At 41.2% G+C, this 25,213-nt stretch overlaps 1 protein-coding gene across 3 annotated transcripts in view; it reads left to right on the top strand.

Moving 5' to 3' along the window:
* Nucleotides 1-22,449, top strand: part of LRP5 (LDL receptor related protein 5) — a 271,539-nt gene extending 249,090 nt beyond the window's left edge. Inside the window, exons 20-23 of one of the 3 annotated variants that reach the window (XM_014604244.3) lie at nt 4,062-4,307; nt 8,936-9,075; nt 14,025-14,122; nt 15,066-22,449. In XM_014604244.3, the coding sequence (XP_014459730.2) occupies nt 4,062-4,307; nt 8,936-9,075; nt 14,025-14,122; nt 15,066-15,327 (746 nt within the window). In that variant the 3' untranslated portion in view covers nt 15,328-22,449. The remainder of the gene's footprint in view (nt 1-4,061; nt 4,308-8,935; nt 9,076-14,024; nt 14,123-15,065) is intronic. The other 2 variants (XM_019485200.2, XM_019485201.2) reach the window with 2 other exon arrangements.
* The last annotated feature ends 2,764 nt before the right edge of the window (nt 22,450-25,213 follow it).

Here is a 25,213-nt window from a genome sequence, read left to right as displayed (position 1 = left end):
GTTTAATTATGTCATGGAATTGCCATGAGTACAGCAAGCTTCATTCTGTACAGCGCAGGTAAGGGATGAGAACACAAGAGGGATGTTGATGTTTTTGCTTAAAACAATCCTAAATTCTGATGACCAAAGCTGTATGCAAATCACAGCTGTACCTGTGCTGACTGCCCTGTTTTGCCCTTAGCACTGTTTGCTCTACTGTTTTGTGAAGTGCTTTGAGATGCATAGAAGTCATAATGCAGATGCTATTCTGTACTGCCCACAGTTGTATCCTTTGTGCCCCTGGCATCTGGATGTCAAGCTCATAATACTCATAGATAGTGGGGTATGAGGTAAGAGGAGTTGCTCCAGCTAACAGAAGGGGATGCTTTTAGCTGAATGTTATAGCTGCTGCTTTTAAAGTGCTGCTTTTGGGATAGAAGCCATGGTGCTGGCCTTCTGCACAGTGGTGTCTAGGAACATGCCCCCCACCTAGTGCCTTCCTCCATGCACTGAGGTGCCCAAAGGCATGCTCCATAGTCACCTGGCAGCTACTTAACAGTAGTTGAACAGTTCCTTCCTGGTATTCAAGAGTCCAGTGTAGGGCTTCGTGAGGGTCCCTAAATAACAGGAAAGGGGATAGTCATGCCCTTTGATGTGTGAGCACTGCAGATAAACTCGTGTCAGCAGAGGCATTCAGTTGGAGTTCCTGAAGACCCTGAAATTGTGGAAGTTTTCCAGTTAACCCCTTGGTGAAGGGCTGGCCCTACTCAGCCTAATTAACCCCTAGGTGATTATGTCTGTGATCCATCGATGACACCCCACAGGAGATCTTTCACTTTATATATGCCAAGTTATTGTGTATGAAATAACTTAAATGCAAAAAAGAAAACTAAATTACAGGAAAAATCCACTTTTCCCTCAAAATAAAAGTGAGAATTATTTTTTGGAGGTGAGAAGTGAACATGTGTAATCCTATGTATTCATTTGATTTTAAAAGAGGCTGTATAAACTCACAGCTGTTCAGGGTTAATTAAGCATTGGAGTGACTTATCAAGAGTTGCGGTGGACTGTACATCATAAGAAATTTCATTTCAAGATTGAGTGTTTTTTCTAAAAGATGCTCTAGTTTCCAAGCAAAAAGTAATCCAAGGGAGTCCTCTAACCAGTGTCATGTATATGCAGTGGTTCTCAACCTTTTTTTTTGAACCAGAACCCATTTGTAAGCATTGATGGCCAGTCCCTATTCAGTGCCATTCACTCCCAACCTGCTGCCCCTACCCCCACAGTGTGTGGGGCAGGTGATGGGTGTGTAAGGGAAGGGGGGACCTCAAGCAGTCCCTTGAATGCTAGAACTCTAACAAACTTCAAGGGAAAGGTCATGGTTTCCCATGTTTTTCTCCTTAAAAAGAGAATCCATTTTTAAAGTTTGTTGATCCATTTTTAAAATTTGTTCATGACCTGTTCATATATTCTTGTGACTTACTTTTGGTTTGGAGCCCATGGATTGAGAAACACTGGAGAGTGGTGGTTTTCAACCTATGGTACCCCTGGGGGTCTGCAGCCTGTGTCTAAGGGATCTGTGAAAGATGACTATGATCAATCAAAAGTATGTTAATACCCACACTTGCAGTTCAGAGGACTATGCATCTCAATTTGAAATTTCCAAAGGGGGACCACAAATTAAAAAAGGTTGAACGCCACAGGACTAGAGGGGTGCATGAAGATGTAAAAAAAACAAACAGTGCTTACTTTTAAACTCAGTGCAGTCCTGCACCAAGCCTCACGCATGCCTAGAAGAGGTAGCACTTTACTTCAACCTGGCTCTGCAGTGTCTGTAAAGATTGGGCACTTTAGTGGAGTTTTTTTGGTGCTTTTATCTAATAGATGATTGAATCAGCTGTAGCTAAAAGCACCAAAAAGCCCCACTGAAGCGCCCAATCTTTACAGATGCTGCAGAGTTGGGTTGAAGTAACATGTTGCTGCTTCCAATAAAGCTTGGTTTGTTTGATTTTAGACTTATTCTATGAAGCTATGAACCAACAGAAAATTAAAGTAATGTGTATATAGCCACCCAACAGGCCCCATTCATCATCCAGTAATGAAAGGGTTCATCAGTGAATGTGATGGGCATAATTCTCAAAATCTGGTAAATAAATAGGTTGGTAACTTCTTACTGCTTCTTGCCCGTCAATGATGCTTTTTTCCAACATAACATATATTGTCATATAAAATGTCTGTGGAAGTCACTACAATGGATTAATTTTTCTGGCTAGTCAAATGTGTATTGGCATATGAATGTAGTTACATTCTGTTCCATTAATGATTTGAATCTCCAGTGAAATAAACATTGGAATGACACCCAGCATTATATAAAAAATAAAGAACCAAAGATAAGTAGTCTTGAAAGCTTTCTTCTCTTGTCACATAGCACAGTTTACCCGATGTTCTCTTTCTTACCTTAAGGTTGCCCAATGAAGAGCCAGGTTCTGTAGTACAGTCCTCTGGCTAGCCTCCTTCTTCCTATGGTTCGGGTAGAGCCTACGGTAACTGCAGGGCCCAGTGTGCACTGCTTCATTTTCAAATGTGCTGCAATATATCCTGTTTTTTCTTTTACAAAGGAGTTGCCCATTCTGACTGGGACCATTCTCTCAGGCCACAGGTGTGTGTGTGTAACTCCAGAGCAGATGTAATCTTTGGGTATGCAAGGCTTGATCATGCGAATAGATACACTGTAAACACCACAGGAAGATATTTTTGGCAGCTGACTTTTCCTACTTTAACAAATTTATTTCAAGGCTGTTGGAGCAGTGTACTCCAGTTTTTAAAGGGATACAGGCATCACAAAATTCATTCAGTTTAAAAACTGGGTTAAGAGTGATCATAAGGATGCCCCTGTGACAGGGACATCTTTGTGGGTTCACAGTTTTATTTTCCTGTTTTTTGGAAATGGTTTCATTTTATTTTAATAAGCAAGGGGACCACATGAAAGTGGAGTCAGCAGCCTCAAATGTTTTCACAGGCACAGAATAAACAAACTGGAAAAATATTTTTCCCCTAAACTTTCAGGCTTTAGTGACCTCAGGATGTTTCTTTCATTACTAATAGGCAAATGCGTATTCTAATATAATATAACATAATTACAATACAATACAATGTTCAGACAGAAACGTTCTTTTTAAATGTGATGACAGATCCTTATAAAATTCCAGTCGCTTTCCATTTTTCCTCAAAAGTCATCTGCAGCCATTTAAATATCACAGAACCATTAAAGAAAATTATCACAACCTGGGTATGAATGTTAAGCAAGCCCCTTCATTGCTCATGAGTTCAGTGAAGGAGTTCATGGTTTGGTCCAGGCTCATGTGAAACTCAATGGCTTTGGCTGAGTTTTGAGTTCTTGTATTTATATGTATGCTTGTGTGAAAGAGAGCAATACCAGGACTTTGCTTTTTGCCCTTTTCACTTAAGATTCTCACAGCACTTTCATTTCCCCCAAAAGTACAAAATATTGTGACGGTTAATTGGCACAAATGTAATTGCCAGGTTAGGTTTCGGGACCTACCCCTTCCTTGGAAATTCTTTTAGAACTTATTAAAGTTATTTCTGGCCCTAATCACTCCTAAATGATCAGAACTGAACCCTGTCACTGGTGCAGAACTAAATGTTGACTCATTGATGCTTCCTGAATCTTGGACCTGCATAGTTTTGAGAGGAAAATTCCTTATCTTTAGGGAAGAAGAAACTCTTCTCAGCCTGCTTCTATTTTATGGCAGTTGTTTGCAGCTGCTAAGAAATTTGAAGTGTTAGAAGTAGTTCCAATACAGGTGGGTACATGGGCAAAGCATGGCTGAATTGGTGAAAGGAACCTGATAACACTACAGTCCATGTATGTTGTAGGAAGAGGAGGTATATAAGAGGCCCAGGGAACACTTTGTGTGTATAAGGGTGTTTAATGTACAATATTCATGCAGTTTGCTGGGTAAATGTTCATAAGATACTTCTATTTGACTCCAGAACAGCATCAAATACCTCAATTCTTTGCCTTTCTTTCTTTCTCTCTCTCCTTCCCCAACCCTTTGCAGAAAAAAATAAGCCACCTGCAGATGAGCCTCAGCCTCACAGTAGTGCTATTGGACCTGTGATTGGTATCATACTGTCCCTTTTTGTCATGGGAGGAATGTATTTTGTTTGCCAGAGAGTAGTATGTCAGCGCTATGCTGGACCCAATGGACCTTTTCCACATGAATATGTCAGCGGTACCCCCCACGTCCCTCTTAATTTTATAGCTCCAGGGAGTTCTCAGCATGGCACTTTTACTGGTAAGGACGGTAAGGACCCTGCATCTAATCAGTACTATTGTATTACTTGGATTTTATTTTCATAGGGTACTAATTGAGGGGGAGAATTTCAAAGGCAGAATAGCAAGTTAGATGCTGGTGAATCCATTGACTTTGTCTGACTTTGGTGTATAATGGCCTCTTGGTCCAGGTTTTCAGAAGTTTCTGCCAGAGCTAAAGTAAGGGAACAGAGGGGAGGGGCCAGCTCTGCGTTGGAGCAGAGAGCCTCGCCCAGCCCAGAGAGCATGCTGGGATGCTGGGGGAGTCTGGGGGCCTTTGTATAAACCGATTTGACCCACATCAGTTAAGTCTAATACTACATTCAACCAGGTTTATCTCAGACCAGTTTCAGCCATTTTCAAACTGGTTTATGTGTGCTAAACATCTGTTCTGTTACAGGTTTAAACCCATTTCTGATCACTTAAGCTGGTTTATGTGGAATATGTGTCCTTAGCCCAGGAGTTCAGTGCACACAGACCACTTTTAAAATGGCCGAAACTGGTTCAAGATAAACCTGGATGGGTGCAGTATCAGACTGAACTGATTTAGGTTAGATCAGTTTATTGAATGTCTGTCCCAGATCCCCTCTAGATTCAAATTAACTCGCAGTCCCCCAGAGTCCCAGGATGCTTTGCACCTCCCCTGCAAACCTCCCCACACAGGGTGGCCTAGATGTTGCCCCAACACTCCTCCCATCTGCACTCATAATGCTTTTACCTGATTTTGGTTCTTCAGACCCAGATTAGCTGGGCCACCTGGGAGCATGGCTTAGAGAGACTCCCACTTTGCAGTATGGATACAAGCTAAAGCAGTGAATCTCAGTAGGCCACCAGTGCATTTCAGGAGCTCAACCCCTGTGCCTGGGACAGAAAGGTTCTCCTACAGTTCTGTGGGGAAGAGTAGAACAGTCATCTTACTGCAGCACAAAGAATGTGAAATATGCTAGAACTATATATGTATATGTAAAAAAATGTAACTAATGTGCAAAAATCCCAACAGCACGCACAGATTTGTGCAGCACCATGATGACACAGTAACTTGGGTCTGACTTGTCAGTGTGGCTGCCCTACCCAGGCTGGCCTGAGGTAATTGGCACTTGGGCTACTTTGCAGTGAAAACAGATCCCCTAGTTTCAGTGCCTGTCTTCACCACAGACTTCCTGCATGGCCTCAGACAGTTCTCTTTATCTCTCTGTGCTTTAGTTCCCCCATCTGTAAAGCAGGATTCTTCCCTACCTCACAGAGGAATTCACAGGATAAATCAGTTGATGTTTCTAAGGTACTCAGTTCTATGACCACAAGGATATGGGACATAAAGGTATATGCGTGGACTCAGGCAACAAATAACAGCTTGTAAACTTCCTACAAGCATTACAGTAAAAAGTTAAATTAAATCTGTTTTAAAATAAATAGTAGTTAATATTTTAAAATATAGATTTTACAGGGCAGCAGTGTGCAGCAAACTCTGAGAAGAGGGATTCCCTTAAATTGTTCAGGAAGCCAAATAATAGAGTTTCTTGTATACCTTGCCAGTAAAAAGCAAAATATATGGTCATTTTCTGGTTCAGATGCAACCAAGCCATGCCCCTGCTGTGTGTGTCTGAAGCATCTGTTTTTCTTAACAGCTGGAGATTAGATACAGGATAAATCTAAAGTCCACTTAAGAAGTGTGGTTTTGCCTCATACGTTAAGATGAGCTAGCTGTGGCTTTCCCATAGCCATAAATGTGGAAACTGTTGGATAGCTTCCCTTCCCCCCATATTTACGCAGTGTTACTATGATGGAATTTCAGGATTTAAAAAGGTAGGATGTGGAGATTTACCAGCAATTAAAGAAGAGTTATCCAAGCTCTTAGGAAGCAAAGCGTACCAAGTCATGTTGTTACTGTACTAATGTCTCAGAACCAATAAGGACATCATCAAGGACACACACAGCTAGTTAAATACATACCAAAGCCTCACTCTCAGGGAATTAAGAGCACTGTACTGGTGCTAATGCAGGTGAGGTAAGGTGCACCTGCTACCATAACCTACAGTAGACAGAACTACCTGTGACTTTTATTGCCAAGTACTGGGCAGTAGAGAAATAACCTGGCAGCCTGTAGGTGCCAACGGCTTTGTGCAAAAGAGCACTTTATCAGATTACTATCATTACCCCTGGCAGAGGAAATGTTGTCAAAAACTTGTGGAAGTGAAATCCACTCCATGATAGGGTACACTGGGCTCTTTAACCTTGGTCAGCAGCCAGTCTAGGAGCAGAGCCCTGATAGAAGGACAAATGGATGATCTCCTTTGCTCCGACACCTCCTGGGACCAAGCTAGGGCCAAACGTACTGGTTTTTCCTTTGGATTACACCAGCAAGACTAGAGGGGACGCTGCTGTATGGGCAGCTCAGTGTCTTCATATACACTGCCCAGGCTTTTGCACCCTGGTCACTCCAGCTTCGCTTTATCTTTCAAGCAAGGGTTACACCCAGTAAGCTGATGTCTCACTCAGCGTAATTCTTTTGTCTCGTGAGAGACAGATGCCATTGCCTACTTCTAATCCCTAGTCTCTGGAAGGCAATCAGCCTTGTAGGCAACCTGGTGTTGTGGTGTTGCTGCTTGTAGTAAATATTTTTAAGTTACTAACATTAAGAAGTTTTGGGTAGGGAACTAAGAGATGAGGAAACTCAGGTGAAACCCTTGCTATGGTGGCTTTCATTTGTGTGCATTTCACATGCACCCATTTCAGGTACATTTTAAAATTAAGATTAATATTTATCTCCAGTAGATTTATACTTATAATTGTCAAAATAATAACAGGTCTTAGTTTTAACTTCCTTCAATACAGGAGACTTGAGTTGGGTTGTCACTTAAGCCAGGAACAGACTTTGCGTTGGTCCTGGGACAAGTTGTGCCTGTGTTCATACAGAAAAATTCCAGGATTAGCATGTACACATATTGCCCTTCTGATTGGGGTTTAATGAGCACCTGAATGTACTATCACTCTTCTGCTGTTGATTCAATTATACTATCCTGAGACAACTGTTCAAATGCACTTTACAATGTCCTGGGACAAACATTTAGCATTTTTTATCCCATGAACCTTTTTTAGGGTTTGTTCTGGGACACCAGACATGACTGTATGAATGATAGCACTTCGTCCTGGGAGAAAATGGCTTCTCCTAGGACAAATATGATGTCTGTTTGTAGTCATATGCATCAAGGGGTCCATTCTCAGCCAACAGAAATTCTCACAGCTTTGTGTGGTACTGTGACAGTTTATATCAGGTGAGAATCTGCATTTAGCTGTTGAAACTCTGGAGAAAGAAGAAAGTGTAGGGGCTCTACGGCCAGGAGTGCATACATGCTATTTGTTGCGGTTGATTGTAAAAATAATATAAACGGTATAGGTTGTGTTATCAGAAATTAAACACCAGGTTTAGAATCAGTAAAAAATGCATTCCAAAACTTCTGAACTAATGTCCAACCCAGATATTTGCCTAACTAATAAAAAGTCTTATGGGAACAAGCTGATAGCTCTGTTGTCACAGTGAATGTATGGTACATTATCTTATCTGTGTACATATAGAGACTAGAGCTGGGTTAGAAAGTGGGGTGATTTCCACAGACTTTTGACAATTTTAATTTTTTTTTAAAAAGGAAACCCTATCTTTCATCAATATTTTCATGACAAAGTTGTGTGGGGGTGGGTTCATCCTGTTCTGTTTTTTAAAAAATGGGGAGAGGAGGAGAATTGAGCCTTTTTCCACGGCAAAACAACTAAATTCTCTGCATAAAAAGCAAGTACTTTTCACAACATGAATTAATCATCAAAGACCCTACTTTTGCTCAGAAACCATGCAAAATCCTTGACCAATTTTAATGAAGATGGCTTTATTGTCCAGCCCCTAGGGAATCCTGTCTGCCCTAGCTCAGGGCAGTTGTGAGGTATTATGTATGCTAAAACTGTGACTTTGGATTGTGACATGGCAGTTTTCTTTAATTTTCATAGGAAATAGGGGATCCCAAACCAAATAATCCATGCAAATTCATGAAAGAAGCTATAACAGGAGATATTGCTAGTAGCAAAGAAAGGTTTTAGTTCTTAATACTCTGAAACTCAGGCACTTTCCTTATTAAAACATCCTTCACAAAGAATGAGAGCTGATGAGAAGTATGTTGATCTGCACTAGTTGAGATTCCAATTGTGTGTTACAAGGATAAATCAACAGAGGCATAATGCTCTTTCAGCATCTGTGGAGGAGGGGAATTTTGCTGGCCACTGGAGAGGAGTGGGGAGAGGAGAGGGGGAGTGGAGTCCAATCTGCCCCAGCCCTCCTCACTTGGGTGGCAGCTGCTGTTCTAGTAGTGTGGACTTGGGCTGCTGTGGCTGAGAGACAGGCAGTGATGTGGACTCCCCAAGGGACGCTTCTGGTGCCTCATTCCCTCCTCCCTTTAGGCAGAGGGCTGTCTGTCCCATGGTAAGGTCCCCTCAGAGTAGGAAGAGGTCATACTAAAGCCCCCTTCAAGTCAGTGCCCAGGACTGGTTGCCCCTCACCCTGTCTTAGTTGTGCTACTGCAGATCATGGCGTGGTTCCCTAATTTTGATTCCTAGTCTTGTTCTGCTTCCACGCAGGTATCTCTTGTGGCAAGTCTATGATTAGCTCCATGAGCCTCATGGGAGGAAGTAGCGGTGCCCCTCTTTATGACCGAAACCATGTTACTGGAGCCTCTTCTAGTAGTTCATCGAGCACGAAAGCCACTTTCTACCCACAGGTAAGTCTTGAAAAGGCACATGACACCTTCTCATTTGCAGCCATCAATAGACAAATTAAAATTTATACTGCTAGAGAAGCACTAGTAAAGACTGTTCTTGTCATTTAGGAAAAAGACAAACAGAAATGAACTTAATTTGCAGCATAGATTTAGGTTGGATATTAGGTAAAGCTTTAACTATGAAGATAGCTAAATACTGGAACAGGCTGAATAGGGATGTTTTAGAATCTCCTTCAGTGCAGGTTTTTAACAGCAGATTAAACCTCTGACAGGGGTAGTCAATGCTTTATCCTGCCTTAATGCCAGGGGGGTGGAAGATTTCTTGAGGACCTTTCCAGCCCAAGATTTCTAGCACCTGAAGGTTTAACACAGTGTCCACTGAATTTAGAGGAAGTTAGTTCATTTATTCCACTGTGTATGTCCCCCTTCCTGTAATTTTTTTAATCTTTTGTTATTAAAGGGATGTTCTTCAAGGACATTCCAGTCCATTTGTATTCTTGCACTCTGGCTCCTGGCAAATATCTTTTCATCTGTCCCTTGTGAACTCTGATGTCATTGGCCTGATGGTATTTGGCACTGCATAATTCAGCAAGCACACACAGGAGCAAGAAAACAAACAAGACACAACAGGGGCTGGAGAAAATGCTTAAAAAATAAGCTTGGCTTGCTCTTTATCCAACAAGTTGTGCTTCGATTCAGAAAATCAAATGCAAACACTGGAAAAACAAATACCAGAGTATGATACCAAGTTTAAAATGCTGGCTTTTCAGCAATGGGTTTACTCTTTATTTTTGGTTTTATTTGACTTACCCATGGGAAAATGACAGATTCTTAGTCCCTAAACCAGATTTCTTTAAGTGAAAAGATACCCTTCAAGGAGATAAAAATGGGGAAATGCATGATAAAAACTGATAGAAAAAGGAACATTGGTGGTATGTGACAGAAGGGAGGTGAGAGGATCATTTTCACTGGCATCTTACTGCACATTCATTTTTCTTCCCCTAAGCATTGCAAGCGTTTGATTTCTCCGTTAATGTGAGCTTTCAGCACCAACTACTTTTACCGTTAGAGTTGCTTTGACAAAAGTAATTATGTTGGGAGCCAAATGAGTATGTAGGTATGCATGCAGTTGTGTTTACGTTTAAACAGTCAACATGTTGTAAATCAAAAAAGCATTTGAGAGCTTGTTTGTTTTCTTCTTTGTCTAACAGCAACTGTAAACTTGTTTCTTAATTTTAAAGAATGTAAAGGTGGAGAAAGGGAATTGTGCAAACAACTATGAAATGTTTAGTGGTTCCTGCTTTACGGGAAGCTTGGGCTTGCTTTCCTTTCCTGGTTGCTTGCTCACTTAGCCATCAAGGAGTCATTCAAGAGTTTTATAGATATCTGGAACTCCAACATACCAACCCTTTTAAATAGTTAATGGTGGGGGACAGAATTAGCTGGATGGTTTCATGCCAGAAACTGGTGAACTGGTCACCTACTTGTAAAAAGGATCATTTAAATCATTTAATTAATTAGTTCTCAACTTTTCCAGGCACTCCTCCATCACTTTTTTTTGAATGTGGCTGCACCTCAGCTGAAAACCACTGTTGGTGCTGCCTCAACTGACTTCAGTGCTTTACAACCAGGTGCTGCTGCCTCTAGATATGCAACTGCCCCACGCGCCTGTCACTCCTCCTGCAACAGGACTCTGCAATTGGCATAAAGCAGGCAGAAGCTGGCTCAGGCTGTAGCCTTCCTGATCCAGGTGGAACTGTCCCCTGAGCCTCTGTTTCCAGCAGGAGCATGGCTCAGGAGGGCCTGGACTGGGAAAGGCTACAACCTGAGCCAGCTCCTGCTGGCTTGAGACTGATCAAAGACCCCTAATGCACATAGGGCCGTTGTACCTAGCAGTCGCCATTACTGTAGCATCCCTGAGGGGGTTTTGCTGTACCCTGTTTGAGAACCACTGATTTCAACAAATCTAAACAAGAGAGCCAGTGTGCTGATGTGTGCACGATTATTGTAAGAGTATAACTATATTAATTTAGAAACAAATACAATTAAAGCACTATCACCCCAGCATTGTTTATCTCTGTATGGCTCATTCACCTTAATTTACACAAGCAAGTTATACCAATATAAGTGCCTTAATTATGCATGTACCGCTGTGTCTAAAACTTGGTGGTTGTACAACTTCAGCTGAGGTTCAGAAAGTGATATAACAGTCTGTAGTTGAGCCCTTGACTATTTCTACTTTGCTATCCTTCACTTTGTAACTGAGGCCATGTTATCACTGAAGAGACAAACTTCAGAACACAGGATGTGATGTTTGAAGCACTGAGTAATAAAAGTTATTACTAGAGATCAGATTGGTTGAGGAGGAAAATGGCACCATGCCTCTAAGCATTGTCTGTGATGTCTTTCATCCTGTCATTCCACGGTCCTGGCAGTTCCAAACTGAGCAGGAAAGAAATATTCAACGCTGTAAATTGCCACTAGGTGATTAGGGTGCAGATTGGATAAAATAAGTGGTGGTATTTCTCCCACCCTTGCCCCTCAGCTCTGATTCCATCTGTGGTGCAAGATCTGCCAAAACAGGAACCTGTTTCCATTAGGTTGGGCAACTCTGTGCAACTCCCACTAAAGCAGTGGCTCCCAGAAGTTCAGTCCCCCTCTATAGGTCACCACTTGTTACAGAGTCTGTGGGTTATCTGCAAGGATTGAACACAGGTTTCTTGGATCTAAAAGTCTGAGCCTTTACTATGAGGCACATGAGCTTGGAATTTGGAGCAGAGTCATGACCAGTGTATGCTTTACCCACTGGAAGACAGTGTCAAACCATCTCAGCTTGGGCTATATGAGCAATACTGTGAAGTGGCAGGAGGAGAATTTAGAGTGGTAGTTCAGGGAGATCACAGGGTGATGGCTGACCAGATGTGCCAGAAAGTAGTGTAAATGATGGCAGGAGTGGCTGAGGCAGCAGCCCTGGTCACCACCTTTGTGACCCTGCTTTGGCCAATTATGTTCTGGTATCTGACTCCCACAATTTTTAAGCTAAGATGACAGAGAAGCCTGTGGGGAGACAACTCCGAGCATACCTGCCTCAGATCATCTCTATAGTTATTCTGGGTACAGCACACACACCCCAGTGGTGTTGACTGATGTTCTCTTGATCCAGGGCCATATCTGTATAAATCAGCCATGCTCTATTGATGTCAGTGGAGCTCTGCCAGCTTACAACAGCTGAGGATCTGGCCCCAGGCATCATGGTTGCTATTGTGAGGTCTGCCTGCTGCTGCCTTCAGTTTGAATTGTGAATTGTTGCAGACGCTGCCCCAGTAGGAGCAGATGGAGCTGCACTTGAACATTCCTGGAGTGTGGCCTTAAGCAACTGCTTATCTTTAATATCTACAGATGCTACTGTGGGGAAATGTTCACAGGTCCTCCCCTACCCTGTCTTTTTAAAAGTATGCAAGGATATTCATATCAGTACTGGACCCAAAAGGCCTGGTTAGGAACCAGGGCTTCATTGTGCAAGGCACTTTACAAACACACAAGAAAAAGGCAGTCTCTGCAGAGAGTATAAGGCAAGAGAAAACAGATGGAGACAGACAGATGAGGGAATACAAGGAGACAGTATTGATCAGTGCAGTAGGCTTTGGCCTTTGGAAGAGAACAAGGTCTGTTGCTGTGTGGGAACTTGTCAGTGCATTGGATGCTTTGTTTCTCCTGTGAGTTATTAGAAATCAAATGCCCTTAACTCAAGCATAAGAGTATTAACTAAGCTCCAGCTCAGGTCAGTGACATTCTGACTCCCTAAATCCATCTGCTGCTGTTGCTTTTCTCCTCCTGCCTTGTAATGCCAAATGTTTGTTCCCTTCTACCCCGCAGCAGCTGCATTTCATTGGTGCCCAAAGTGATCCCCTCCCTGCTTCACCACGGTGGGAAAGCCCACTGTGGTAGTAGAAAAAAAATCTCCCTCAGATCTCTTGGAAGGAACAAAGTGTTGCTATTTTATTTATATTTTATAAGCGTTGGAGATCAGATGTCTCTTCCTGCTGCCGGGGGAGGGGCTGTATACAGAAGAAAGTAAGGAATACCTAGCGGCACATTCCCATCTTACTGCTCAGTGATTTACAGCCATCACACCCTAGGCACTGGGAGGTGATGTGGTACCCATTCAAATTGTGGTTAATTTGAGCTGTGCTAGAAAGAACATGAAAAACACACAAAAAATATGACTCTTTGTCCCTGTATAAAAGATGAACAAACTGGAATATCAAAAGGTGGAAGGGGGCAGGTTTGGCAATGCCAATGTATGCTTGGGTTCATCTTCAAACATGATGTGTGGGGTTTTTTGCCCGTAAGTGCTGCCAATAATTAATTAGTCATGTACTATATACATTGTGAAGGGGGAGGTGGGAGAGATTTTGCCCAACTACTGTGATTTCAGACATGCTGTAAAAAAGATGTTGTAGAGAAAACACGGAGTTGGACTAATTCTTGTAAAGGAGTTACGACTCCTTAATCCTCCATTGACTGGCAGAGAATTGGAGTTCAAGGAGTGAAAACTGGGAGGCTGCAGTTTCCATTGGTGACTCTGAGACACCAGCAGTCATAAAGGAAACATGCATTCTTGGTTAAGTTGGGTTGAGATAGAAAATCTAGTCCTACTGTGACCTTTCTTGATGGTAGGCAACCTGCATACATAGCAGGAGAGAATCTGTCCCTCCACTGGAGGAACCACTGGTTGAAATTCTGTGGGCTGCGCTATGCTAGAGCCTGGACTAGAAGACCACAGAAAATATTTCTGTTCTTAAAATGTATTAATTCTTTTGAGCTACATGTAATAACATAGGAAGTAAGAATAGGATTGTGGCCTGAGAGACAGAAAAAATGCTAAACATAAGTAGAGTTGTGCAATTAATTCATTCAGATCTCTGCCTTGTTTTTATCCTGCACAGATTTTGAACCCACCTCCTTCCCCAGCCACCGATCGCTCCTTATATAACACAGAGATGTTCTATTCCTCAAACATTCCTTCGACGACAAGATCTTACAGGTACTGATCAGACTGAAAGCTTGGCATTTTCTTGCATCAGTATCTCTTTGGTTTTACATCTGAAATAAAAAGTTCCCATTTCAGAAATTTAACTTTTAAAGGGAAAGGAAGTTGGGATTTTTTTTTGTTTACACCTTCTTTGATAAATAACACATCAGTGTTGGCGTGTCAAACATAAAGTCTATTTATGTGTGCTCTTTTTCTAATGCATTGGTTTGGTTCCAAAAAATTACATCAGGAGAGTGAGTGTGAATGTAGTATTAGAAGTGGGATCCTGAAGTCTTTTGTTGCCAGATTGAGGGTTAAAATGCAACCCAAATGGTTTGTCAGTTTAAAAGCAGCTCAACATCCTGTGCAAAATGAGACTGGTGATCTCAGTCCAGCTCCTCATCTATGTCATAGCACTGTCACATGGTACAAAGTGGCATCATGTTCAAATCATTGGGATTTATTTTGTCACAGAACTGAATTTTCTCACCTGTGGCTGAGAATACTGAGTGCTGCAGAGTGTACTTACGTTGTAGGGAAAAAATATTTCCTCCCATCACAGGAATTGCTGGGTGAAGCTACATGGCCTGTATTATTTAGGGGGGCAGAGTAGATGGTTCTGGCCTTTTGAATCTACAGATCTACTTTGTGTTGGGCTAGGAGTGAGCCCAGGGATGGCTTGTGAGTGAGCCAAGGGGAGGCTGCTGCTTATGTAGGCCGGGATTTTCAGAGAAACCTATAGGAGGTAGGGTGGTAAATCCCACTGAAATTCAATGCTTCCAGGAACCTAGTTCTGTTGGGCTCCTTTGAAAACACCAAATCTACTCCTTGGCTTGGCCTCCGGATAAACAGAGGTCTTAATGCAGTTGCTTTTTCACCCATGGTTTAAAATTTGTGCTGTAGCATTTTTAATGAGCTTTAAAGCATAGCTAATACCAAGCCATTAATTTTTCAGGCCCTACCTTATACGAGGGATAGCTCCACCCACAACACCATGCAGCACAGATGTGTGCGACAGTGACTACACCACAAGCCGGTGGAAGACCAACAAGTACTACATAGACCTAAACTCAGACTCAGACCCTTATCCCCCTCCCCCAACGCCTCGCAGTCAGTACATGTCGGCAGAAGAAAGTTGCCCACCATCTCCTGCCACGGAGCGAAGCTACTTTCACCTCTACCCCCCTCCACCATCTCCTTGTACAGACTCCTCATGACCTCAACAGAAGGAACTTGTCTTTTTCTGTAAATATTTTTAAATATGAACAAAGATTTAAAAATATATATTTTATGATTTTAAAAAAGAAATAGGGGTGGGAGTTTTAAGAAAAAAAGAAAAGGAAATGTGAATAAAAAGGGGTGGGGTGGGGTGGGCCTGTGAAAATGTGTACAGTGGAAGAATATTTATAAATTTGAGGTTTTTTTAACTTAATTTCCATTGTTTTGTGCCATATTTGCCTTTTTTTTTAATTGAAGTCATGAGATTGACTTTGACTTTCAAGGGTTTGGGGGTGGGGGGCGTGGAATGTTGAGCCTTGTAGGGGGGTTTTAAGTCACCTTTTTAATTCTGTAAAGTATGTGTGTAATTCTTTCATTAATGTGACAAAGAAGCAATCAGTGGGAGCGGCACACTAAAAAGAGAAAGTGATTAGCAAGGCTGACTAAAGATTTATTTGAAAAAAGCGCACAGCATTTTTGCTCCCAAAAATGTCATTAAAAAAATCACCAAAATTGAGGGGTGGTTGGTTTGGGAAAATTAATTTAAAAATGAAAACCCTCTGTCCTGAGTGCTGGCTCTTGCAATCAAACTGGTTGCTTCCCAGAGGAATCTATGCACTAAGGCAGACCTGAGTTCTGAATCTTGCACTCAGCATTTGGCACTCTCCCTGGTTTGACTAGGTGAAACAAGATTTTCCATCCCTAGCAGCCTTCCATCCGTTCCCTAGCTGCCACTTCCTTCAAGGTGGGCATGTAGCCATAGAGCAATAACATGAGAGAAACTATGGGGTTAGGCAGGAAGAAGCTGCAAAGGCCAGTTTTTCTCTTTCCTAAAAAATGGTATCAGTTTAGTTGCTTCGGCCTCTACCAAATCTGGAATTCATAGTCTGTTTCCGGGTCTTTATCCCCCACCCCCCCAACCTTTGTAAGTTCAGCTCTGTGAATTACTTCAGTTCCAGATGTCCAGATCCCCACATGGGTTATTCCATTGATATGTTAGTTTGTATTTATTTAAAATGGAAAGTTTTAAGATGAAATCTATAGAAGATTGTATAGGTAGCGACTTAAAACAAAAAATCCATTCAAGCACATGTGATTTTAGTCATGGTCTTAGGAAAATTTGCCAGAAAATGAGTTTAACTTCACTAAGAGGCAGCAAGAATTGAGAGACTTTCTTTAATGTATGCTTTCTCTTTCTGAAACATATATAAACTGCTGTAATGCCAGGACAATGCCACCAAGAGGCCTGTTTCAACATTTAGCCCTCAGCCCTTAGCTGGGCATCTCTGAACTTCTCTCACTAGACCTGGAGACATTAACTTTTTTTTTTCCTTGCTGTAATAAAAAGGCATCATATGGCACTTTCAGAAACTCAGTTCTTACATTGATAGCCAAGATGTGGACACGTGATCAAGGCACACCAAGGGAAGAGCTGGGGAGTCTATTTCTGCAGCTGTTTTTACAGCTGCTGATCCACAAATGAATTGGGCCTTTGACAGCCTTGACGCTGTTGACAGCAGTGAAAACTTTTACTTCTTTAACTCAAATTCAATTTTTTTAGCAAGTCTTTCTTTTTTTTTAAAGTGAGTGACGATGCAAGTGGGATAGAATCCTATACATTGTAGTCAAGTACAGTACAGTCAAGTCTGTCACCCACTCCTGATGGATTTTTATTCACAACCATGTGATCCTGCTCTGTTCTCATATGTTGCAGCAAGCTCTTCCTGCTCTTGCTTCTACAGGAATAGATTTTTGTTTGCCACTGTGGGTGTGTTACTAAAACTTGCAAGAGGAACTTGGCTTTATTCACCTACACTATAAAATTCCCAGACGTTCATATTTGGATTTGGTCCAGAAAAGAGGCTCATTTCTTGCAAGGAGAAAGAGAGAACAGTGTATCAGGATCTACCATCATTTTTCAGGCCTGGCCTTTACTAGGAAAATTGGAAAATGTTTCCCCCCCCCCCCCCCCCCCCCCACATGAACCTTAGCAGTTCTGCAGTGTGTCAGGAGAAAGGAGGACATAGCGTCTGTTAACCTCTGAGCGACTCATGGCAGATCTCTGAATAACAGCGTGAACCCTTTGGCTAAATGAAGAGCATGTTTCATATGAACACGTTTCAGTTATTGAGATTGTGAATGCAAGCTAATGGCTGCTTATACATATTGTTTCCTTCTTAGAAATAAGGGCTTGTTGTGTGTTACAGCAGTTGGAGATGAGATGCTAGTTTCTCATGTTGTTGTCTTTAATTTTGTGCATGATCATCATTCTTCTTTTGTAATGAATCCATTATTTTAGCTATGTCACGTAGTTCTTGCTTAGGAAACTGCAATGTTACATTTCCTGTGTTCTTGTGATGACACTGGATGCAATACTACATGGATGTTTTATAAACCACTGATCATTTGAAGAGAAAAACCACACTTTTTGCTTTATCCTAACCACTCTGTCTGAAGATTTGTATCCTATTAGGAGGTTTGGGATTGAATTTGAAGGAATTGTAGCAATTGCTGAGATTTACTGAGTTCTTTGGGGTCAAATTCAGATCTGGTGTATGATTTGCATTGGCCCTGAGTGTTTAAAACCTGGGAAACACGTCTGGCTGTGTGGGAATAAACTAAGGCCATGTGATGGTCAACAGCCTAGTTTCTAATTTCTGAGCTCCTTGACTAGCTTGCTGAGAAATTACCTCATCTGAGATGCTTGAGGATTAATGGTCAGTATCTGAGACTATTTTAAAAATTCCACCCTGCTTTATTGTCATTGGTTTAAATACTGTACCCTAAAAAAGTAAGCATTTTCCCTAAGTAATAGAATATAGACATTGTTTCTGATTACTGAAGACCACATACATCTAGCATAGGGTTCCCACAGCAGCAGTGTCAGAGATGAAGACCTATTTGGGAAAGAGGAGATTCTTCTTGGAAGTATGTCATAGTTTGTTCCTAGTGCAATAGGTTTCCTACCTTGTGAACTCTCAGTTGCTGTGGCAAAACAAAACAGGTTTGATTTTCCCCTAAATCAGTGAGGAAGAGAGCTAGAAAGGAATTGTTAGGTAGCAAATTATGACAATTCAGCATTGTCTGAGAGGAAAACAAAATGTGCAAAAGTACTTTTTGATAGCTTGTATATGTATAATTTTACCAACCCAAGCTTACTTTGGGGAAGATGACAAGTGTTTTGAATTCTCTCGCCAAAAACCTGCAGGGAGATGCATGCATTTAGATTGCCTCCTTTTGAGCATCTGAGGGCTTAAATCAGTTTAGCCTTTAAATTTTATATTTTTATTGAGATTGATTCACTATTGCAGCATATTATCACTTCAGGTAATTTACATTAAGACAGCCCCATCTCTGGAGAAGAACTATTAATCCTGTGCCATGTGGGACAGATGTGCTGAGAGTGGGGAGAGAATGAAAAAGAGTGGGGATTTGTCTGTCCTCTACCGGTGACAAAAATGAGGTTAGGTTTTCTCTTTATGGGAATTGGCCCAGTTACCGCTATTGATGTAGATGAAGTAAGGTGAAGCTATCACGTAGACAGTCAGAGCCCCTGTAAGCCACAACTTGCACCAGTGGAGTTTGGTCTGGTTTCAGGGCAAATCATGACTTTCAGTAGCTTCATTTCCAATTTGAGTAAACTCCTGACCAGTAAAAATCCTTGGTGTATATAAGCAGACAAGGTTCTTTGGGTGAATCTGATATTTTATATAAAGCTTTGGTGTATATAAAGCCTTTAATGTACTGATGGTGGTTTATTTGGAAATTTGGGCTAAGTACTGCCTGGAGTGCTATCGTACTCCCAAGAGACGTCCAAAGAGCCAAGATAAATACATATATCTATGCTACCTAACTGGGATGCTTTCCTCCTGGTAGTGCCACAGTTTGTGACATCCTTGGTAGAAAGATCAGCTACTTGCACACCAGAGGTTGGTCTCGTACTGTTACCTGGAAGGTGAAAATAAAGGAGTTGGTTGAAATGAGCAAAAATAAATGTGTTCTTTTAAATATTTTCTTTAAAAAAAAAATCTGAATTACATTTTCTTTTCATCAAAATGTATTTTGACTACATGATATAGAAGCCACTTCAGTTTAGTTTTGTATTTCTTTCAGAGTTTCAACAGGAAAATAAATGCTGCTTTTTTCCTTTGTGGTAATTCTCTCTCTCTCTCCCTTTTTGAAATGCCCAGTTTTGAGGCTATTATGCAATACAGCCCAAATGTATAGAAGCTAGTGGTCCTCTATCTGTTTAATACTCTCCCACTTTCTTCCAGACTTAAGACTTACTTTATGCCAGCTGATACCTCCTGCCTGTTGGGGCTTGCTGCATCCAATCTCTGTGGAGCATTAGTGTGCAATACTTAACAGGAATCCAGAATCAGTGGCACACAGGAGCCCTACTTAGAGGCTTATGATTAATGGGTGGATCCATATCCAGTTGATGACAATGGAAAGATTTCCATTTACATCAATGACTATTGAATCAAGGCTTAAGTTAGGGAGAGAAGTCATAATAAACCAGCTACAAGAGCCTACTGTAATCAGTGCTTGTGCGCTTTCCAGTGATTAATAACCACAGATATAATTTGCACTTCTTGTTTCCTCTGAGCATTTTTAAAGGTGCATCTCCTCTGATCCCAGTTACTTTGATGGACCATGAGGCTAAACCACTCCAAGTGAGTAACTTGTGCTTCATAATTGAGCTACAACTGATATCCATTAATGTCAGGAAATGAAAACAAGGCAGGCATGTTCCCAATAATTAAAAACACACAGAAGTGCTTGGCACGGAGCCCTGAATTAGAAATACCATTTTTGATGTTAGGCAGCACTCAGGGACATGCTATAACTTCCATATTTGGACAGAGCCTCATATACATGCTGCCACAGTCAAAGGGGATTTTGGTTTAGAGATCACAGTTATTCCACAGTTTATGGGTTTAAGAGATTTAGAGCAAGTTCCTCAATAAAAAATTGACTACAATGTAAAAGACTGAAAGAAAATTGAGGACAGAAAAGGCAAGTTAACTGGCTACAGAATAACCAATAGACTTTGCTACAGAAACAGTCAGTCGCTGATGGTTCTAATGCAGCTGTGCGTTTTCCAATACTGTGCTACGTATTTACATTCTGCATTGCCAGGGACTTAAAAAGCCTTTTTCTTAAGCTGTTTTTCTGAGTTTAATAGGAAAGTATCAGTTTCACAAATGTAAGAGGTGACTGAAATGAGTATTATTATGCACAAATATTTTGTAGATCCTGTATTTTTTCATCCCTGTTCTGCTTTCTGTAAACACTTTAGACAGTATTCTTGTTTCTTTTGAGGATGGCCAAATGCTCTGTGGCATTATGGCTCCTTCTGAAATAGCTTGTTTCCCCACTCTGTGTTGAACCTGATGGTAAAGTGGGTGGAAGTTAGTCTGACCTCTGTCCCATAAGCAAATTCCAGCTCCTCCAGGTTTTGAGATCCAAAATCCAGTCCCATGCCAATATTCTTCTAACTTTTATCTGGTCCATGGACATCAATGAGTTGCAACGACATAGGGTTTTATCCCGATAATTTTAATAAGAGCTGATTTCACTGAGTGTTGGATCAGACTCTTACTGCACTAACATTACTGATCAGTCCTATACAGAGTTTTTTATATTGACAAATGAATACAGAGATATGTCTGTGTTGTGTTTTCAGAGGGAGAAAACAGATTTGATAGCTACAATAGGTGACAAACTTATATGCCAGCATTTATGTTTTTGGAAATTACATACTCAATTAAAATACTTTTCTCCACAAAAGAACAAATTGTTCTTTCAGGACAGCGAATCACCCTTGTTTCTTAGTAATATCTCTCTGTGCTGAAGAGAGGGGTACTCTAGCTCAAAAAATTGTGGAAAAACGCTCTGTAAATAGGTGTTGAGATATTTGGTTGCAACTAAAAACAAAACCAGTTGCTATTAAATGGAACCTTATCAGTCTGACACAGATAAAATTAAATTGTCTAAAGTATGAGTAATGTTTTGCTGTTGTATGTGAAATTTGGAGGGCATTGTAAAACAGAAATCTAACCTGGACTGCTTTCTTACTTATCTAAATGTACTGCAATTGCTGCTAATGTAAATGTTCGTGAATATACAAAGATTAACAAGATTTTTTTTATGATTAAAAAGAATCCCACACAATCTTACTTTTATATTTATATTAAAATGTGTATTCTGCAAACAGCCTAAATATTGTAGCTTTATACTTGTATCATTTTGTACAATTAATTCTTTCAGAAGAAAACCAAACCAATATTTAAGTGCCTTGGGTATTTTGAACATCTCAGCATATTGACTGGGGAAAAACAAAGCCTTAAATCACAAGTGCCCCCTATATCACTTGTTGACTGTACTTTGTTGGATAGGGTTTTTTTAAACTTTGCAGTTTACCGCATTTTATTGTGCTGGGCCCCATTCATTCCAAACAAAGATACACAAGGATCATGGAATGAGATTTAATGTATTTTGTATTCCTAAATGTGGAAGCTAATAATAAGTGCTATTTTGGGAGTAAATGCTACTTAAGTAATTGGAAATATTCTGTTACTTTTTTATCAATTACATTGCTCCAGGTGTATTTTGGTTGTATACTTATTTCTTCTCTGGATTTTGTTTTTTACCTTTTTCATGAACGATTTTGCTCACCATTAAAAATACATAATGTTAATTTAAGCAGATACCAATATCTTATTTTGGGATTAAATTAACATTATTTTCAGGTTGTCACTAATTTTGTATTAATACCATGCAGATTAAGTTTTGATTCAGAAACACGAGTTATTCAAAATTATTTTTCAGACAATGGTTTTGTAGCGTAAACATGATTTTTTTTTTTAAACCTGCTGAAATTAGCCTTTAAAAACACTTTATGGAAGGCTAGCAATGGCAGTAAGCAAACAATTTGAATATTATCTATTTTCAGGCCCAGAAATTACAAATTGCAATGGTTTTACTTTCATGTCATCAATACCCAAGTTTTGTTTGAAGTAACTGGCTTTATGTATAAATATCTGTAAAGTTAACAAATTCTGCATTTGTACTATAGATTTTGTGGATTTTGTTTTATAATAAATATTTTTAAAAGATTTGTTTAGCAACTCCATGTGTGTGTGATGCTACTTCATGGTCTGTCTGCAGACCAGTTTGAGGCCTGATGGGACAACTGACCAGTGTTGGATGGCTTTGGTGAAGGGTGACACAGTTGAGAAAAGGATAGATAGAAGTTGTCTAGCTTTAGTGAAATTAAGGATTCATACTACCGCTAGGAATCCTGTCTAAACTGGAATCAGAACTATGATGTAGCTCTTGAATATGCACTAATACACATCATCAAAAGTATAGCTTCCCTGTCAAGGGTGACCAGGAATATTTTTTATTATAAAAGTGTGCTGCATGCTACTTAAAAGAAATATCAGGCTGCATAACTCAAACTTTACTGAGGGCCCTTTGCAGGGTATGTTTGCCAATAGAGGGCTGTCCCTAGTGCCCCCTGCTGTGGTGGGGTATAAGCCCTCAGTACTTCTGCAAACAGGAAATGATGAATAGCGAGGACTGTGGGGACTCATTGTTTTGGTTTTCAAATCATTTGGCATTGATTAAAGGATGATGGCAGGTCACTGGAATGATACTGGTGGGGGCCACATTTTGTACATCTCTGGTCAATACGCCATGATTTGACTAGCTAAGGTCTGTACTGGGTAATTGTCCATATTCAGCACATGCTTACAGTGGTTGTGCATGTACCTCAAGCACTCAATTGGAAACTTATTGCCTCAGTAGTATCTATAAATGGGAACATTAGCCAGACCCCCCCTGTTTGCCCATGGCATGGGACTAGTATGGTGCACAATTCCTGCTCCTCTTTTTCTCGTAAACGCTTTGGCTAGAGAGAGGGCAACTCTTGTTAACTTGTGTTTGTACCTAGTACCCCTACTCAAAGCTTTTTCTTCAAAGTGCTGCTTCTTACAAGTATTCTCTCTCCCTTTTGAGTTGTTGCACTGGGCCATGGGTTGCCAGGTCTGGGGCTGCTTGGGGATCAAAATGCCCATCGTGATCAGGAGGCACGAGCAGAATCCAGGGACAAGCTGAGTCAGGAAGCCAGGCGATCAGTCCGAGAATGGAGCCTAGGAACAAGCTGTGTCAGGAAGCTGGGAGATAAGGCAGAGAGCAGTCAAAGAGCAAGCCAGAGGGAACAGCAAAGCAGTCTTGGATCAGGTTAAGCTCTGTTGCCCAGACACTTCCTGTTCCTATGCAGGGGTTTATATGGGGAAAATGGAAAGTCAGCTAAACCTGACTGACCACTCCAGTGACAAGTGGTTGGACAGTTAGGCTCTGCTAGAGGCTTCAAGCCAGGCTTGCCTTGTCTGGGTCATCAGGTGTTGGGTAGAAGGCTTGGATGAGTGGCCATGGTCAAGGCTACAGCTGACATGGGCTTGCCCCCAGGCTTTAATTTTGACTGCCTCATAGTATAACTTTAATTTGGGGGTCATCATGCTCATTGGCTATCCTCTTGTAGCTTCTTCATTTCTTAGAGGAAATTAAAGGGAAAAGAAAAAAAAACCCTATTATAGAAGTGTCCTTATTATGGCTTCTACCCTTTCTCTTGGGCTTAAGGCATGCCCATCTTGCCATGAATGCCACACTTGCATCAGATCAGCACCATAAGTTTTTTACCCAAGTTGGTTACTGAATTTCAACAAATCAGTTTGCTGGTCTTCTTTCTCACACCGTGTCCTTTCTGAAGTGAGATGTTCCTACACTCACTAAGTTACACAGAACTAAGCCTTTCCTAAAGCCTCCAGTGCCATTTGTTTCCTTAGCTAAGAGCAAAAGGCACAGCAATATTAGCACAGCAACTGTCCAACTGGATATCAGGCCATGTTAAATGGTGTTACGAGAACACCCAGGTGGCACTGCCATCTCTGGTCATAGCTCGTCCCACCAGAATCCCAGCCATTTCAGCCCAGAGCAGCCACCTGGATCTGCAAACATATTTTTACCAAGCCACATACACTTGTAGGAGCCGCTCTGGCAGATGCTTTTTGGTACGGCAGTCCTTCAGACCCTGCCTTACCTACAACACTCTGGGCCCTACTTCCAGGTATGTGGGCGTTGCTTTGTATTTACCCACAGTGAGGCTGTGCTCATGGGCAAGCAGTGGAAGGAAAAAAGTTATATGCCAGTAACTGGAGTTCAAGATGTGTTGCCCATATGCACATTCGCATTCTGTCCTTTGTTTCTTCCTCTGAGTCACATAGTATGTGGCTCTGTGGTTGAAAGGAAATTTGGGGGCAGGAAGTACACACACCACCTTTTATCCCCTCAGCATGGGGGGCACAAGGGTTACAGGCCACCCTATGTGTACTGCTATGGCAAAATTCTCCAAGAGGTTGAAAAGCATGCACACCCACCATAAGGGTGCACATATGGACAACACATCTTGGAAGATCTCTGGTAGCTAGTAAGTCACTTCTCTGTCCTTGCATAGAAAGATGGGGAACCCAAGCAAAATGCCCTAATGGAAGGAACATCTGCATTTAAATCTGGCTGTTGCTACCAGTTTGGGGGTAGGATTAATGGTGACCAGCAAAAGAGATTAAAGAAAAATGAATAATGTCATTTATCTTTTAATTGTTCCTTTCGGATGTGTAAGGAAAACCTTTAAAGGAAGCTTAACTTTTTAAAGTGAATGTATCAGAGGTATGAGGACTTTTTGAGGGCAGTCTTTCCTGAAATATCCATGGGAGGTGTCAAAGATCTGTGAAAGATGATGCTTTAATTCAGGAATTGGCAACGTTTTGCACTGGTGGGGGGTGCTGCTTTAATGGAGCTTAGCTTGAGCACAGCCAG

The sequence above is a fragment of the Alligator mississippiensis genome, chromosome 2 (genome assembly GCF_030867095.1).
Source record: "Alligator mississippiensis isolate rAllMis1 chromosome 2, rAllMis1, whole genome shotgun sequence".
Taxonomy (NCBI): Eukaryota; Metazoa; Chordata; order Crocodylia; family Alligatoridae; genus Alligator; species Alligator mississippiensis.
This window is presented reverse-complemented; position numbering and strand designations above follow the sequence as displayed.